The following is a 19277-nucleotide window of genomic DNA, read 5'->3' as shown; positions in this document are numbered from 1 at the left end:
TCTCTGACCACTTCCCTGTTACTGTGCTTTGTATTGAAGCCTGCTGGATCACTAATCAAAGGCTATTGCTTAGCAATGCGCAGCGGAAGTTACATTTCATGGTGACTGATGTTACATGCAGGACTGCGCCCCTGTTAGGGCTGGTTGACTCGAAGTGACTGATCCATTGCATATTCATCATCATCACTTGCTTCCGTTTATATCAGATCAGAACCTTCTAGAGAAGGTGTCGGTGTAATGACATGCGTATTGCAGCTCTTTAGATTTGCTGTTTGAAAGCAATTGGGAAGCCCATATCGGTCGCCCAAATGGAGAGAGCCCTGTCGCTTTGATCATGAAGGGCTGCTGCGTGAGAGGCTTTCAGATCATGAAGGGCTGCTGTGTGTGTGGATGGCTCTCATTGCTGTCAAGTGGCCTGTGTGTGTTTGCGTCACACTGTGGCGTGTGTCCTGAAAATGATGGAAGCCCTCTGTGTGACTAAATGATGATCACCCTGCAACCTAGTTACATCCTGCTCCAACTAACAGCTAATGAGAGGGTACATGTTAGTTAGTGAGAATGGGAACAGATGGAGAATGAACAAACAAGTTTATTTTTCACTTGTAGGTAAGTTGACTGAGTGATTTTCTGCCCTTCAACTGCACTGATCAGAAAACAGGATAGGTTATAGATGGGTGCAAGCAAAATGAATGGAGGACTTTCTTGAATTTGCTTTCATATTTATTTAACCTTTATTTAACCAGGAAAGACCTTTTGAGGTTAGAAACCTATTTTGTGAGGGCAGCCTGTCATGAGACTTCAGTGCAGTCTAATTTGAATATTGAGATGTGGACAGATGTGGGAGATTGTGTTGAACTGTGCTGGCCTATGCCATGCTATGTTTGGCAGACATTGGCTGTATAGGGCTATGCTGGGCTGTGCTGAATTTTGCTGAGCCATACCATGCTTTGATATGCGATGAATGAGCAGTCCAGACTTCCACAGCAGAAATCTTCCACCTTCAAAGGGATTTTTTCTAATTCCTGCCTCCTGCCCTGTGTCTGAAGTTGAAAGAATGACATTGATTCTCTTTCCCCAAACACACACATGCACACACACTTTCTTACACACTCGCACACACCCTCCCCTTTCTATCAAAATGAGAAGCAGAATGAGACGTAGCGCAGGGGCGTCCTGCCTGCCCGTCTGCCTGCCTGTTGGCACAAGTGTCGCAGCAGGAATTTTCAGGGAGGCGAACAGGGAGAGTGCCCCCCTCGCTCTGCTTTCTTTCTCTTCTTCTTCTCACAACTTTGACACAGAGCCATTAGCAGGATCGAGGTAGGGAGTTCTCTCTCTTCTCATTTTTGTGTTTTTGACACATTAGCTCTCTCTCATTCGAACTCCCCACCCTCCTCATCCTTCCAGCTCTCTTACTCGCTCCTCATCTCTCGTTCCTTTACCTTCCTCTTCTTCTCTGCTGCTTACCTCTTCTCTCTCTCCACTCCTCTCACCCTCTCCTCTTGCGCCTCTCCTGCCCATCTCTCTACCCCTCTTTCATTATCAGCTACTTGCTTTTCGGCGATCTATACTCTCCACTCCTCTTCTCCTCTCCTTGGTATATTGACACTCAGTGGTTCTCTCAGTAGCCAAGCAATGCCAAAGTGTGCCAGTATTGTGGTCGGTTATGGGAAGAGACTGGGTTATCACTTTGCAATGGTTAGTAGCCAAAGTTAAAACCTCTCTGCTGCACAGCATTTGTCTCCTCCTGTGCCTCATATAATAGAAGGGAATTATTATTATTTGCTCAGAATTGTTTGTATTATTACCTACAGCCGAAAAGATTGTTACAGTGCTATTGGGTTGTTAATTGGATTCGTTCCGACATTTCTTTATGAACTTTTTGGGCAAGGTAAATTATTTGTGTACTTGTTTGACATTTTACTGCATTGTTAGGAGCTAGTAACGTTAGCATTTCACTGCGTCCAATATAACATCTGCTAAACTGTGTACGCGACCAATAAAAATTATAATAGTGTCTGAATGTTTTGGGCTACACACTAATATTACCCCTCTATGGAAAGCTGAGACTCTCATGAATATGATGGTGTTCGAAAAATGAATGGAAGTGAATAGGACATTTCCACGTCAAAGGTGTACATGTCATTAGACACAATTTTTTTTTTTTCCTGATCTTTCTTATATCTCTCAGATATAGGACAGACACTTCAAAACAAACTTCCTTTTGATTTATTTTTGGACTATTGTTTTTTTCATGTATGAATCTGTTCAATGTGTTTCTATGGGCTAATAGCAGTGAGGACTATCTGTTATTCAATGTGTTTCGATGGGCTAATAGCAGTAAGGCCAAATTCAATGTTTTTTTTTTTTTTTTAATATACCTACAGGGGTCCTAAAATTCCAAAATCAAATTGCCAAATGATCCTTGGTATAATCATCTTTAAACAATTCCATATGTTAACTTAGTGGAAACCCAGCCCGAATTATCGATCAGAATACTGTTGAGCTTCTGTTGTGTATTGATTATGGGCACTGTAGCATCTCAGTAATTGCTTTCGATCAATTCTCAAGCAATGGGAAGTTGAAGGATACTCTGCAAAAAGGTTTCACGCATTTTTGAAGTCACTTATTGTAAATAAGAATAGAATATGTTTCTGAACACTACATTAATGTGGATACTCCCATGATTATGGATAATCAGGAATGAATCGTTAATAATGATGAGTGAGAAAGTTATGGATGCATAAATATACCCCCCAAAAAAGGCTTACCCTCCCTCCCCTGTTATTGCTAATGGTGAGAGGTTAGCCTGTTTTTGAGGCATCATATCTGTGCATCTGTAACTTTCTCACTCATCATTATTCATGATTCAATCCAGATTATCTGTAATCATGGTAGCATCCACATTAACCATTTATGCTCGTAGGAATTGGATGCATTCAGTGGTAAACTTGGGGTACGTGCAACATAAGACAAACAAATGACAAGAGTTTGAGTGAGAGGTCTAACTGGTGTCACCAAGTGGCCACACACCTCTCCAAAGTGTGCACCGTTCCTACCTAATTTCAATGACTGAAAAGAAGAGTCTTCAACTATGAGGTGCTAATTTGAGCTCTCCTAACTGTGCTGTTGAGGAACTAGAGCAAGCAGACTTGTAGTTTTCTTTGGAATACAGCTCTGCATAACCCGCCATCACACAATTACTGTTGTTTACGCATTCCAAAAATGGTTCATTATAAATCGCAATCTGCTGAAGTGGGCATCATTTGAAGTGTGTTCTATTGCTAACATGGCTAGCTAAGTTACAAAATACGATATTACAGTGTTAGGCTTTCACAAGGCAATTCAGAGAAGCAGATCATAATTTTGGTGCGCATAACATAGTCACCAGTGCATTCCGATGCGTGTTCCCTGCAAAATTTCTTCACAATACAACAAACATACAGTGCCTTGCAAAAGTATTCATCCCCCTTGGGGATGAATTCATCCCCGTTTTTCCTATTTTGTTGCATTACAATTTGTAATTTCAATTGATTTTATTTGGATTTCATGTAATAGACATACACAAAATAGTCCAAATTGGTCAAGTAAAAAAAAAAACTTGCTTCAAATTATAAAAAATAAAAAAACGGAAAAGTGGTGTGTGCATATGTATTCACCCCCTTTGCTATGAAGCCCCTAAATAAGATCTGGTGCAACCAACTACCTTCAGAAGTCACATAATTAGATAGATTGCACACAGGTAGACTTTATTTAAGTGTCACATGATCTGTCACATGATCTCAGTATATATACACCTGTTCTGAAAGGCCCCAGAGTCTGCAACACCACTAAGCAAGCGGCACCATGAAGACCAAGGAGCTCTCCAAACAGGTCAGGGACAAAGTTGTGGAGAAGTACAGATCAGGGTTGGGTTATAAAAAAATATCAAACTTTGAACATCCCATGGAGCACCATTAAATCCATTATTAAAAAATGGAAAGAATATGGCACCACAACAAACCTGCCAAGAGAGGGCCGCCCACCAAAGCTCACTGACCAGGCAAGGAGGGCATTAATCAGAGGCACAAAGAGACCAAAGATAACCCTGAAGGAGCTGCAAAGCTCCACAGCGGAGATTGGAGTATCTGTCCATAGGACCACTAAGCTGTACACTCCACAGAGCTGGGCTTTACGGAAGAGTGGCCAGAAAAGCCATTGCTTAAAGAAAAAACTAAGCAAACACGTTTGGTGTTCGCCAAAAGGCATGTGGGAGACTCCCCAAAGATATGGAAGAAGGTACTCTGGTCAGATGAGACAAAAATGTAGTTTTTAGCCATCAAGGAAAATGCTATGTCTGGTGCAAACCCAACACCTCTCATCACCCCGAGAATACCATCCCCACAGTAAAGCATGGTGGTGGCAGCCTCATGCTGTGGGGATGTTTTTCATCAGCAGGGCCTGGGAAACTGGTCAGAATTGAAGGAATGATGAATGGTGCTAAATACAGGGAAATTTGAGACTGGGACGGAGGTTCACCTTCCAGCAGGACAATGACCCTAAGCATCCTGCTAAAGCAACACTCAAGTGGTTTAAGGGAAAACATTTAAATGTCTTGGAATGGCCTAGTTAAAGCACAGACCTCAGTCCAATTGAGAATCTGTGTTATGACTTAAAGATTGCTGCACACCAGCGGAACCCATCCAACTTGAAGGAGCTGGAGCAGTTTTGCCTTGAAGAATGGGCAAAAGTCCCAGTGGCTAGATGTACAAAGCTTATAGAAACATTCCCCAAGGGACTTGCAGCTGTAATTGCTGCAAAAGGTGGCTCTACAAAGTATTGGCTTTGGGGGGTGAATAGGTATGCACGCTCAAGTTTTCAGTTTTTTGTCTTATTTCATGTTTCTTTCACCCAAAAAATAGTTTGCATCTTCAAAGTGGTAGGCATGTTGTGTAAATCAAATGATACAAACCCCCCAAAAATCCATTTTAATTCCAGGTTGTAAGGCAACAAAATAGGAAAAATGTGAAGGGAGTGAATACTTTTGCAAGCTGCTGTAGGCTTATTCTGTTCAGAACAACTGTTCAGAACAATGCAGGGTATGAAGCCATGTCATCTTGTAACTGAACATAAAGCATAGTGATCATAAACATTGACAGTATATATTACATTAGTTTTATGATATGGAAATGTGAAGTGCACATTTGGCTTGCTTGTATGACATCAAAGCGGTATTTATTATAATCCTCAACGTCTCATCTTTCAAAGTACATCGACTCTTCTTTGTTTACAGCATTTCCCTCACTCTGATGACAAAACTTTTGCAAAAAAACAGGAGGGATGGGGTCAACTTCTTGTCACGTGAAGTACTCAAGTTCAGAACCGCTGTCAGTTAATACCAATACTGCGCTGTGAAGAGGAGACTTTGAGCTCTGACGTAATGTATAGCATGTTACTGTACAGCCACTGCCTTCCAATTTAGGCTCTTATCAGTGTCCAAATCTGAAATTTTCGACCCGTATGCGGGAACGAGTATAAAGTGTTAATGTAGAAGTGTTCAGAGACCTATTCTTATTTACAATAAAAGTGACTCCAAAATGACACAATACATTATTTACCATTAATTTATATTGGGCACAACATAATCTGACACTCAACCAAAACAAACTGCAAATGCATCCAAAAAGTTTGTAGCGTCACAAGCTTGGTGTAGTCATTGTGTGCTACTGTAGGAATATGGGACCAAAATACTAAATGTTTGACCACTTTAATACACTATACGTGAATTTGTCCGTATACTTATGACAAATTCAAATGGGGGGGACTAGATACAGTTGAAGTCGGAAGTTTACATACGGAAGTTTACATACACCAGTTTTTCACAATTCCTGACATTTAATCCCAGTAAAAATCCCCTGTTTTAGGTCAGTTAGGATCCCCACTTTATTTTAAGAATGTGAAATGTCAGAATAATAGTAGAGATGATTTATTTCAGCTTTTATTTCTTTCACCACATTCCCAGTGGGTCAGAAGTTTACATACACTCAATTAGTATTTGGTAGCATTGCCTTTAAATTGTTTAACTTGGGTCAAACATTTCAGGTAGCCTACACAAGCTTCCCACAATAAGTTGGGTGAATTTTGGCCCATTCCTCCTGACAGAGCTGGTGTAACTGAATCAGGTTTGTAGGCCTCCTTGCTCGCACATGCTTTTTCAGTTCTGCCCACAAATTGTCTATGGGATTGAGGTCAGGGCTTTGTGATGGCCACTCCAATACCTTGACTTTGTTGTCCTTAAGCCATTTTGCCACAACTTTGGAAGTACGCTTGGGGTCATTGTCCATTTGGAAGACCCATTTGCGACCAAGCTTTAACTTCCTGACTGATGTCTTGAGATGTTTCTTCAATATAACCACATCATTTTCCTCCATGAAGCCATCTATTTTGTGAAGTGCACCAGTCCCTCCTGCAGCAAAGCACCCCCACAAGATAATGCTGCCACCCCCGTGCTTCATGGTTGGGATGGTGTTCTTCGGCTTGCAAGCCTCCCCCTTTGTCCTCCAAAAATAACGATGGTCATTATGGCCAAACAGTTCTATTTTTGTTTCATCAGACCAGAGGACATTTCTACAAAAAGTACAATATTTGTCCCCATGTGCATATGCAAACCATAGTCTGGCTTTTTTATGGCAGTTTTGGAGCAGTGGCTTCTTCCTTGCTGAGCGGCCTTTCAGGTAATGTTGATATAGGACTCGTTTTACTGTGATATAGATACTTTTGTACCTGTTTCCTCCAGCATCTTCACAAGGTCATTTGCTGTTGTTCTGGGATTGATTGATTTGCACCTTTCGCACCAAAGTACGTTCATCTCTAGGAGACAGAACGTGTCTCCTTCCTGAGCGGTATGACAGCTGCGTGGTCCCATGCTGTTTATACTTGCGTACTATTGTTTGTACAGATGAACGCGGTACCTTCAGGCGTTTGGAAATTGCCCAAGGATGACCCAGACTTGTGGAGGTCTACGATACATTTTTTCTGACGTCTTGGCTGATTTATTTTTATTTTCCCATGATGTCAAGCAAAGAGGCACTGAGGTTGAAGGTAGGCCTTGAAATACATCCACCAGTACACCTCCAATTGACTCAAATTATGTCAAATAGCCTTTCAGAAGCTTCTAAGGCATGACATAATTTTCTGGAAGTTTCCAAGCTGTAAAGGCACAGTCAACTTAGTGTATGTAAACTTCTGACCCACTCGAATTGTGATACAGTGAATGACAAGTAAAATAATCTGTCTGTAATCAATTGTTGGAAAAATTACTTGTGTCATGCACAAAGTAGATGTCCTAACCGACTTGCCAAAACTATAGTTAACAAGACATTTGTGGAGTGGTTGAAAATCAAGTTTTAATGACTCCAACCTAAGTGTATGTAAACTTCCGACTTCAACTGGACATAAATATGTTCATTTCTAAATGGTGAAACAGAAATGAAAATGCCCTCAAATAAAAGGTGCATTTTGTATCCTTTTTTTATTTAGCACATATTCTTCTCAGTTTTGTGATATCCAATTGGTAGTTAAACTCTTGTCTCGTCACTGCAATGGGCCCAGGAGAGGCGAAGGTCGAGACATGCGTCCTCCACACATGACTGCTTAGACCTCTGCGTCACTCGGGAGGCCCCACTCATATGATTTAAAAAAATCTCAAATCCAAAATGCTGGAGTATAGCGCCAAATTACAAGTTTTAGGTTCATTGTCTAAATAAATACGTAGGGGAGTGTATATTTAAAGATGGCTTTTGCAGAAATTATGCCAAGTTTGGATTTATAAAGGAAATTAAATGCAATTAACCTTTAATCCAGGGGAGATTTGTAGAGGATTGGGACTGCAGCTTTTTCCATGTGACCATGATCGCTGAGTCAAAAGGCCTAGTTAGTTGGCTCTGTCCTTGTACCTAACTCTCCAAGACACTTACATAACGATTAAAGATGCCTTTCTGTAACAGTTCCACACGCAAATAGCCATTTGAAGCTATGACGTTGCTTTTTAATGTTTAATGTTAGTGGATGGTCCAGCCACCTTTAATGTATATAGACAGCATATGGGCAATGGGCATGTCATTAACTTTTAACATTGCCATGGGTTGTGCCTTTTGGTTTGTGTCATTTGAAAATGTCTACGCTACTTAGAGCCTTTGAGAGTGGTGTTCTGACTGCCCGTGGGTGTTATTCATATGACCAGTCAAAGGTTTGGACACATCTACTCATTACAGGGTTTTTCTTTATTTTGACTATTTTCTACATTGCATAATAATAGTGAAGACATCAAAACTATGAAATAACACATGGAATCATGTAGTAACCAAAAAAGTGTTAAACAAATCAACATATATTTGAGTTTCTTCAAAGTAGCCACCCTTAGCCTTGTTGACAGCTTTGCACACTCTTGGCACTCTCTCAACCAGCTTCATGACGTAGTCACCTGGAATGCATTTCAATTAACATGTGTGCCTTAATTTGTGGAATTTCTTTCCTTCTTGGTGTGTTTTAGCCAATCAGTTGGGTTGTGACAAGGTAGGGGTGGTTTACAGAGGATAGCCCTATTTGGTAAAAGACCAAGTCCATATTATGGCAAGAACAGCTCAAATAAGCAAAGAGAAACGACAGTCCATCATTACTTTAAGACATGGTCAGTCAATCCAGACAATTTCAAGAACACCATCAAGCGCTATGATGAGACTGGCTCTCGTGAGGACCCCCACAGGAAAGAAAGACCCAGAGTTACCTTTGCTGCAGAGGAGAAGTTCATTTGAGTTACCAGCCTCAGAATCCGGCAATTAACTGCACCACAGATTGCAGCCCAAATAAATGCTTCACAGACACGTCTCAACATCAGCTGTTACGAGGAGATTGCGTGAATCAGGCCTTCACGGTCGAATTGCTGCAAAGAAACCACTACTAAAGGATAGCACCAAGAAGAAGAGACTTGCTTGGGCCAAGAAACACGAGGAATGGACATTAGACTTGTGGAAATCTGTCCTTTCTTCTGATGAGTCCAAATTTGAGATTTTTGGTTCCAACTGTCGTGTCTTTGTGACAAGCAGAGCAGGTGAAAGGTTGAGAAGGTGTGATGCAGTGGGGGTGCTTTGCTGGTGACACTCTCTGTAATTTATTTAGAATTCAAGGCATACTTACCCAGCAAGGCTACCACAGGATGGCGTATCACTGCAGAATGCTATCTGGTTTGCGCTTAGTGGGACAATCATTTGGACAATAACCCAACCACACCTTCGAGCTGTGTGAGGGCAATTTGACTAAGAAGGAGAGTGATGGCGCTGCATTTTTGAAATGTTTTATTTAATTTTTCATTTAACCTTTTATTTAACTAGGCAAGTCAGTTAAGAACAAATTCTTATTTACAATAACGGCCTTTTGGTTACTGGCCCAACGCTCTAACCACTAGGCTACCTGTCGTCCTGCATTAGATGACCTGGCCTCCACAATCACCCGACCTCAACCCAATTGAGATGGTTTGGGATGAGTTGCACAGCAGAGTGAAGGAAAAGCAGCCAACCAGTGCTCAGTATATGTCCTAACTCCTGTTGGAAAAGCATTCTAGGTGAAGCTAGTTGAGAGAATGCCAAGAGTGTGCAAAGCTGTCAAGGCAAAGGGTGGCTACTGTGAAGAATCTCAAATATAAAATATTTGTTGATGTTAACACTGTTTTGTTTACTACAAGATTCCATATGTGTTATTTCATAGTTTTGATGTCTTCACTATTATTCTACAATGTTGAAAATAGTAAAAAATTAAAAACCCTTGAATGAGTATGTGCGTCCAAACTTTTGACTGGTACTGTAAATATATACACTACCGTTCAAAAGTTTGGGGTCACTTAGAAATGTCCTTGTTTTTGAAAGATAAGCACATTTTTTGTCCATTAAAGTAACATCAAATTGATCAGAAGTACAGTGTACAATCGTGGCCAAAAGTTTTGAGAATGACACAAATATTAATTTTCGCAAAGTCGGCTGCCTCAGTGTCTTTAGATATTTTTGTCAGATGTTACCATGGAATACTGAAGTATAATTAAAAGCATTTCATAAGTCTCAAAGGCTTTTATTGACAATTACATGAAGTTGATGCAAAGAGTCAATATTTGCAGTGTTGACCCTTCTTTTTCAAGACCTCTGCAATCCGCCATGGCATACTGTCAATTAACTTCTGGGCCACATCCTGACTGATGGCAGTCCATTCTTGCATAATCAATGCGTGGAGTTTGTCAGAATTTGGGGTTTTTTGTTTGTCCACCCGCCTCTTGATGATTGACCACAAGTTCTCAATGGGATTAAGGTCTGGAGAGTTTCCTGGCCATGGACCCAAAATATCGATGTTTTGTTTCCCGAGCCACTTAGTTATCACTTTTGCCTTATGGCAAGGTGTGCCATCATGCTGGAAAAGGCATTGTTCGTCACCAAACTGTTCCTGGATGGTTGGGAGAAGTTGCTCTTGGAGGATGTGTTGGTACCATTCTTTATTCATGGCTGTGTTCTTAGGCAAAATTGTGAGTGAGCCCACTCCCTTGGCTGAGAAGCAACCCCACACATGAATGGTCTCAGGATGCTTTACTGTTGGCATGACACAGGACTGATGGTAGCGCTCACCTTGTCTTCTCCGGACACGCTTTTTTCCGGACGCCCCAAACAATCGGAAAGGGGATTCTTCAGAGAAAATGACTTTACCCCAGTCCTCAGCAGTCCAATCCCTGTACCTTTTGCAGAATATCAGTCTGTCCCTGATGTTTTTCCTGGGGAGAAGTGGCTTCTTTGCTGCCCTTCTTGACACCAGGCCATCCTCCAAAAGTCTTTGCCTCACTGTGCATGCAGATGCACTCACACCTGCCTGCTGCCATTCCTGAGCAAGCTCTGTACTGGTGGTGCCCCGATCCCGCAGCTGAATCAACTTTAGGAGATGGTCCTGGTGCTTGCTGGACTTTCTTGGGCGCCCTGAAGCCTTCTTCACAACAATTGAACCGCTCTCCTTGAAGTTCTTGATGATCCGATAAATGGTTGATTTAGGTGCAATCTTACTGGCAGCAATATCCTTGCCTGTGAAGCCTTTTTTGTTCAAAGCAATGATGACGGCACGTGTTTCCTTGGAGGTAACCATGATTGACAGAGGAAGAACAATGATTCCAAGCACCACCCTCCTTTTTGAAGCTTCCAGTCTGTTATTCGAACTCAATCAGCATGACAAAGTGATCTCCAGCCTTGTCCTCGTCAACACTCACACCTGTGTTAATGAGAGAATCACTGACATGGTGTCAGCTGGTCCTTTTGTGGCAGGGCTGAAATGCAGTGGAAATGTTTTTGGGGGATTCAGTTCATTTGCATGGCAAAGAGGGACTTTGCAATTCATCTGATCACTCTTCATAACATTCTGCAAATTGCCATCATACAAACTGAGGCAGCAGACTTTGTGAAAATGAATATTTGTGTCATTCTCAACTTTTGGCCACAACTGTAGACATTGTTATTGTTGTAAATGACAATTGTAGCTGGAAACGGCATATTGTTTTTTAATGGAATATCTACATATTGGCATGCTGGTAGCTTCATTAAATAGAACTCGCAAAACACCAGTCTCAACGTCAACAGTGAAGAGGTGAATCCGGGATGCTGGCCTTCTAGGTAGAGTTCCTCTGTCCATTGTCTGTGTTCTTTTGCCCATCTTAATCTTTTATTTTTATTGGCCAGTCTGAGATATGGCTTTTTCTTTGCAACTCTGCCTAGAAGGCCAGCATTCCGGAGTCACCTCTTCACTGTTGACATTGAGGCTGGTGTTCTGCGGTTACTATTTAATGAAGCTGCCAGTTGAGGACTTGTGAGGCGTCTGTTTCTCAAACTAGACACACTAATGTACTTGTCCTCTTGCTTAGTTATGTACTGGGGCCTCCCACTTCTTTATTTTCTGGTTAGAGCCAGGTTGCGCAGTTCTGTGAAGGGAGTGAGTAGTACACAGCGTTGTACGAGATCTTCAGTTTCTTGGCAATTTCTAGCATTGAATAGCCTTCATGTCTCAGAACAAGAACAGAATGACGAGTTTCAGAAGAAAGTCCTTTGTTTCTGGCCATTTTGGCCCTGTAATCGAACGCACAAATGCTGATGCTCCAGATACTCAACTAGTCTAAAGAAGGCCAGTTTTATTGCTTCATTAATTAGCACAACCGTTTTCAGCTGTGCTAACATAATTTCAAAAGGGTTTTCTAATGATCAATTAGCCTTTTAAAATGATAAACTTGGATTAGCTAACACAACGTGCCATTGGAACACAGGAGTGATGGTTGCTGATAATGGGCCTCTTTACGCCTATGTAGATATTCCATTAAAAATCTGCCATTTCCAGCTACAATAGTAATTTACAACATTAACAATGTCTACACTGTATTTCTTATCAATATGATGTTATTTTAATGTGTGTGTGTGTGTGTGTGTGTGTGTGTGTGTGTGTGTGTGTGTGTGTGTGTGTGTGTGTGTGTGTGTGTGTGTGTGTGTGTGTGTGTGTGTGTGTGTGTGTGTGTGTGTGTGTGTGTGTGTGTGTGCTTTGTTCTTGAAAGGTCTCTACCCTCTGGAGTATAGTCCATTGCCTTCTCAAGCCATCCATAAAACAATCCAATCTAGAATCTATTACCCGGATTTTTGGATCCATTTCATAACTGTTAAGTCCTGAAGTGTGAAAAGACAAGCATGGTGAGGGTGAAAATATATCTCAGTCTGACACACACACACTCTTTAACACACAACACATACCAGATCTGCATGCACTGTTACAGCACTGCAAGTGTTCGCCTACACCACCCTCAGACCTGCCAACATGCACTCATTTTGCGTATCAACTACGCAATTCTCTGTCCATGTACGCAGGTACCAGATCCGAGTTAAAAGTACGTAGAAATGAATAGGGCCTGATTTATTTATTTATTTATTATTTTTTAACATTTTAATAAAAAATAAATCCACTGAGTAAATCTAACAGCCCGATTCTCGAGCTGCAACACACAGAGATGTACGGAGTTTGTGCCAACGGACATGGAGATTAATACATCATTATTGGACGTAGCTACCCCGTGTCTGCCCCTCCTCCTGTTTGTTGTGATGCTGAGTTTGCTGACTGTCAGCTGTAAGCTCAGGAATGAATCCCTTTTTGACTCTGTGTTGTGGAAAGGTAAACACTAATTGTTTCAAGCTAACGTTAGCGAACATAAGATTAACATTCAGTGGGCCCTAAAGGGCCAGCAGTTCACACGCATTTGCTAGTGAAATAAATAAAATGTAAATACGGAAAATAACTGGTCACATTTGTGCGAGTGTGACATACAGTTGAAGTCGGAATTTTCCATACACCTTTTCCAAATACATTTAAACTCAGTTTTCACAATTCCTGACATTTTATCCTAGTTAAAATTCCCTGTCTTAGGTCAGTTAGGATCCCCACTTTATTTTAAGAATGTGCAATGTCATAATAATACAGAAAAATATTAGCAATAATTATGCAATGTCATAATAATACAGAGAATTATTTATTTCAGCTTTTATTTCTTTCATCACAGTCCCAGTGGGTCAGAAGTTTACATACACTCAATTAGTATTTGGTAGCATTGCCTTTAAATTGTTTAACTTGGGTCAAATATTTCAGGAAGCCTTCCACAAGCTTCCCACAATAAGTTGGGTGGATTTTGCCCATTCCTCCTGACAGAGCTGGTGTAACTGAGTCAGGTTTGTAGGCCTCCTTGCACGCACATGCTTTTTCATTTCTGCCCACAAATTTTCTATAGGATTGAGGTCAGGGCTTTGTGATGGCCACTCCAATACCTTGACTTTGTTGTCCTTAAGCCATTTTGCCACAACTTTGGAAGTATGCTTGGGGTCATTGTCCATTTGGAAGACCCATTTGCAACCAAGCTTTAACTTCCTGACTAATGTCTTGAGATGTTTCTTCAATATATCCACATAATTGTCCATCCTCATGATGCCATCTATTTTGTGAAGTGCACCAGACCCTCCTGCAGCAAAGCACCCCCAGAACATGATGCTGCCACCCCCGTGCTTCACGGTTGGGATGGTGTTCTTCGGCTTGCAAGCCTCCCCCTTTTTCTTCCAAACATAACAATGGTCATTATGGCCAAACAGTTCTATTTTTGTTTCATCAGACGAGAGGACATTTCTCCAAAAAGTACGATCTTTGTCCCCATGTGCAGTTGCAAACCGTAGTCTGGCTTTTTCATGGCGGTTTTGGAGCAGTGGCTTCTTCCTTGCCGAGCGGCCTTTCAGGTAATGTCGATATAGGACTCGTTTTACTGTGGATATAGATACTTTTGTACCTGTTTCCTCCAGCATTTTCACAAGGTCCTTTGCTGTTGTTCTGGGATTGATTTGCACTTTTCGCACCAAAAGAGACAGAATGCGTCTCCTTCCTGAGTGGTATGACGGCTGCGTGGTCCCATGGTATTTATATTTGCGTACTGTTGTTCGTACAGATGAACGTGGTACCTTCAGGCATTTGGAAACGGCTCCCAAGGATGAACCAGACTTGTGGAGGTCTACCATTTTTTTCTGATTTTTTTTCTGAGGCACTGAGTTTGAAGGTAGGCCTTGAAATACAGGTACACCTCCAATTTACCCAAATGATGTCAATTAGCTTTTCAGAAGCTTCTAAAGCCATGACATCATTTCTGGAATTTTCCAAGCTGTTTAAAGGCACAGTCAACTTAGTGTATGTAAACGTCTGACCCACTGGAATTGTGATACAGTGAAATATAAGTAAAATAATCTGTCTGTAAACAATTGTTGGAAAATGACTTGTGTCATGCAGAAAGTAGATGTCCTAACCGACTTGCCAAAACTATATTTTGTTAACAATACATTTGTGGAGTGGTTGAAAAATGAGTTTGAATGATTCCAACCTAAGTGTATGTAAACTTCCGACTTCAACTATATATTTAATTCTGCATCCCATTAGCTGTATTTTCCACGTAACATTACGAGGATCATGCAACCTGATAGACTGTAACTGTAATTATGATCCACGTCACAAAACCCATTACAAAATTGTAATAAAAAATAAATATAAACATCTTGGCATTAAATGGAGTCGGGAGTTTAGAAGACTGCGCGATGAAGAATTAATTAGTATCCGGTATAAGCTTAAAGGCAACTCTTCTAAAATGCCTTTTCACTGGATTTGAGATTTTATCCATTTTGAAAATCTGGAATGATGAATGCTTGCAAAGAAATACAATAGGCACTTTTACATAGGCTGAAACACCGGACTCTTCTAGCGGACAACGTTCAGATTCCCTTTGCGGTAGCCTACTTAAGCTTTGTGTAGCCAGTTTGCGGTCTGTGTCTATGCGATCATTTGTTTTTGTTTTTATGTTTTCAAAATGATTTTGCTTTTAGTGTTGATTAGGAACCGTGTCTAAAATGCCAATACTTGTGAGCTGGCCCTAGCAATTGGCCCTGTTTTTTGAGGGGACAAGCATTCCTCTACTATGGAGACTGAACATGGGGGCCAAGGCAAGCTGGATCTGAAGACCTTCTATGCAGAAACTTATTTTCTTATGCAGTAGACTACATGTTGCTGAAATTTCCATTTGGAGATGTGCTCCTCCAGCATGCAGCGGTCGCTGACATTGCAGTGGTCGCTGACAAGTTCTCATCCCTCAACTTTTTCATGACATGCTTTCTCTGCATTATTTCACTCAAGCTGGAGACTCATATCTCCCTCACTAACTTTAAGCATCAGCTGTCAGAGCAGCTTACCGATCACTGCACCTGTACATAGCCCACCTGTAAATAGCCCATCCAACTACCTCATCCCCATGTTATTTATTTTTGCTCTTTTGCACCCCAGTATCTCTACTTGCACATCATCATCTGCATATCTATCACTCCAGTGTTAATGCTAATTTGTAATTATTTCGCCACTATGGCCTATTTATTGCCTTACCTCCCTAATCTTACTACATTTGCACACACTGTATATAGATTGTTCTATTGTGTTATTAACTATACATTTGTTTATCCCATGTCTAACTCTGTTTTTGTTGCACTGCTTTGCTTTATCTTGGCCAGGTCCCAGTTGTAAATGAGAACTTGTTCTCAACTGGCCTACCTGGTTAAATAAAGGTGAAATAAAAAGATTCTGGAGAGAAATCGGCACAATGAAAAGGGGGGTCAGCCCGGTCTACTCCCACCTTCCGGCTGTGATGTTGGGCTATTGGTCATATTCCACAGCAATGGAGACTGCGAACTAATATTCAGTCTCGTTTCCAAGAACAAAACCCAGTACAGAGCCTCCCTGAGGCCCTCGTTACCAAGGTTTTAATGGTTGCCAGAGGAACTGTTTGCCACAGAGAAGTCTACCCAGATGCCCTGCTGCATAAAATATTCTAGCTATCAGGCAAATCTGTCACCCACTTTTTCCTATCATAGCTTTTTCGTTTTTATTATGGATATGTTTATTTGTTACTGATGCTCTGCTTCAATCATTTGATCTTATCACGTCAGAGTTGAAAAAAAATGTATTGTAACTTGTTATTATTTGTTTAATAAAATAAAAAAACTCAGAATAAAGACTTTGTGTTCTTTCTAACTAGATCTTGTTAGTGACTTTTACCGTATGTGTAAATGGAATGCTGTCAAGAAAGTATTCCAACTTTTTATAGACTTGATCTGGTACAATTCTATAATTGCGATCAGACTCACAAACAGCACGAGCATGCGGGGAAAGAAAACCCCAATTCGGCACGTGCTATGCGCGCGAGTTGAATCTCCAATTTGTCGCGCTCGTCTTGTACTCCTAAAAAGTTGGACAGGGTTGGCAGGTCTGTACCCTTCGCACATGCACCATCACACAGACACACACACACTCACTCACATTGTCCTTTAAAATACATGCACACACACACACACACACACACACACACACACACACACACACACACACACACACACACACACCAGTGATTCATATAGCTAGGCATGGGCAATAGCAGAGCAATCCCTCCTGAGTTGGTGATATAGACTCTTCAAGAAGCAGAAGCCTTATGTCACCATGCAGCTGGAGAGCCCAGCGTTATATGACTAAATCTAGAAATAGGTCACTCAAAAGCCATTTTCACTTTTGGCCTAATACAGTGTCAATTGCACATATTTGTTCCAGCCCAGCACACCTGATTCAACTGATCAAATGCTCAGTGTTTAACTTAGTTGAATCACATGGGTTAGTGCTGGGCTAAAACAAAAATATACAGCCCCTGGGGTGGGTCCTCCAGGAACAGATTGAAACACTGCTTCTGTACATTGATCCAAAAATCATTGGTCTGTGTGTACACGTTTCAGGAGGATTTTCCAAGTGAAAGTAGTAGCAAGAGCATTAGTGGCAGGTTCATTCATACATTTGGATTAGGCTAAAGATTGTTGTCTTTAGCGGGATTACAACGGATTTGCAAGGGAAATGTTAAATACTGTTTTTTTCCTTTAAAATAAATGCCTCTTATTTCTATCTGATCCTCAGTGCTCATTGCTCCATATCTTGGTTCTTAGACAAGATTATGGATATAGGCCTCCCAGTCTTGGACAGAATCTTACACGAGTGATCGGAGGCTTGCTCTATTCCCTTCAGGCGATATTCAGGTCTTTGGTAGCCTATTTAGGATCTAAATGATAAGGCAGCCAAGAGTATTTTGGATTGGTGTGTACTAACAGATGTTTTCAGTTTTAACATCAAGAAATCTCATGCAGTGTTTAATGAAATTCCAGGCCTAACCAAAATGTCCAAGGAAGATGAGAAGGGACTCAGAACAAGGACAAGCCTACAGCTTTTAATGTCTTACTTTTTTTATACAGTTCCCTGAAGTGTATGCATCAAAGTCTACAATACACTTTCTCTGACGAGTGACACAATGGTTATTCTTATTGCTATTTAATTCCCGTCACTCAAGCTGTGTGAGTTTTCTGTGGTCCTTTTCACCCTGACTGGGGACCCCCAACGAACCATTACTCTGGAGAAAAGCTTGAGGGATCTAGGGATTTCTGCCATGGTGGACAAAATTAGGGCACTGTTAACTAAAGCCCGCTGACAAAATCACTTTCCAAGTGCCTCCTTAAGCCTCTCTGAAAACCACTCGAGGAGAGATTTACTTTCGAACCACATGGTGGCTAGTTGGACAGACTTACTACCAGCTGTTCTGTTCTGGTTGGTGTCCTGAATTTGCCCCAGGACCTATCGCAGGGAGCAACTAGGCAGCATATGTAGTTACTGTACATGAGAACTAAAGTATGAGAATACTGTCAGAGGAATAGGGTTGTCGGATGTCTTAGGTTCTCTATACAGGCGAATCGTTTGACTCAATAACTTGGTGATGATGAACTGTTGATGTTTGAAACGTGCATTGTTGTTGTAATCTCTTTCCTTTCGCAGGTCAATCCAGAGCCAACATGATCCCGCTGAAGCACCCACGGAACATCAAGGCTTCGGATGACACCCTGGCCGACTTGGACGAGGAGGCCTCCAAAGCCACTCCGCCCCCGCTGCCCAAGAAGTCGGTAGCCCGCCCTAGCACAGAGACCTCCAGCCTGGGAAAGGAGCTCCCTCTGAGGCCCAAGCGTGAGGCGAAACCCGGGGGTACCAACCTGAGCGTGGCCAACCCCATGTACGACCTGGACTCCACGTGGGAGACGGGCAGCCACAGCTCCTCGCTCAGCTCCGAGGCCCGCCCTCATGACCAGGAGAGTGGGGACTCCCTGGAGAGACCTGTGGCGGCTGTCAACAAGGGCCGAGGGGCCAACAGCCTGTCGTGCCTGGCCTCGGCACCCAGCGCCACCACTGGGAGGGAGCGGCGGGGATGCCACAGTGCAGAGTCTCTGGCGGGTAAGGCCCGGACCACGGCCAGGGTGGGTGGGTGTGGCGGGAGCAGCAAGCTCCAGAGGCAGGCCCTCTACAATGGCATGGACAGCTGGGAGGAGGTGGTGGGTCGCATCCGGGGGCTGCACACGGACACACTGAGGAAGCTGGCGGGGAAGTGCGAGGACCGCTTTATGGCCGGGCAGAAGGACCACCTGCGCTTTGGCACGGACAGCTGGTCGCACTTCAGGCTGACCACAGGGAAGCCCTGCTGCGAAGCCGGAGACTCTGTTTACTACACTGCCTCCTACGCCAAGGATCCGTTGGTCAACTACGCAATCAAGGTATGACCAAAAGGTTTCAAAAGGAGGCCTTTGCACTCAAAGTAATAGTAA

At 42.2% G+C, this 19277-nt stretch overlaps 1 protein-coding gene across 7 annotated transcripts in view; it reads left to right on the top strand.

The window, feature by feature from the left end:
* Positions 1 to 19277, top strand: part of peak1 (pseudopodium-enriched atypical kinase 1) — a 288619-nt gene that overhangs the window by 247671 nt on the left and 21671 nt on the right. For all 7 annotated transcript variants that reach the window (XM_029758531.1, XM_029758529.1, XM_029758530.1 and 4 more), the window contains one exon: positions 18460 to 19226. In XM_029758531.1, coding sequence (XP_029614391.1) covers positions 18460 to 19226 — 767 coding nt within the window. The remainder of the gene's footprint in view (positions 1 to 18459; positions 19227 to 19277) is intronic.

Source organism: Salmo trutta, chromosome 7 (genome assembly GCF_901001165.1).
Source record: "Salmo trutta chromosome 7, fSalTru1.1, whole genome shotgun sequence".
Taxonomy (NCBI): Eukaryota; Metazoa; Chordata; class Actinopteri; order Salmoniformes; family Salmonidae; genus Salmo; species Salmo trutta.
The sequence above is the reverse complement of the archived record's forward strand: the minus strand, read 5'-3'. Positions and strand labels throughout refer to the sequence as shown.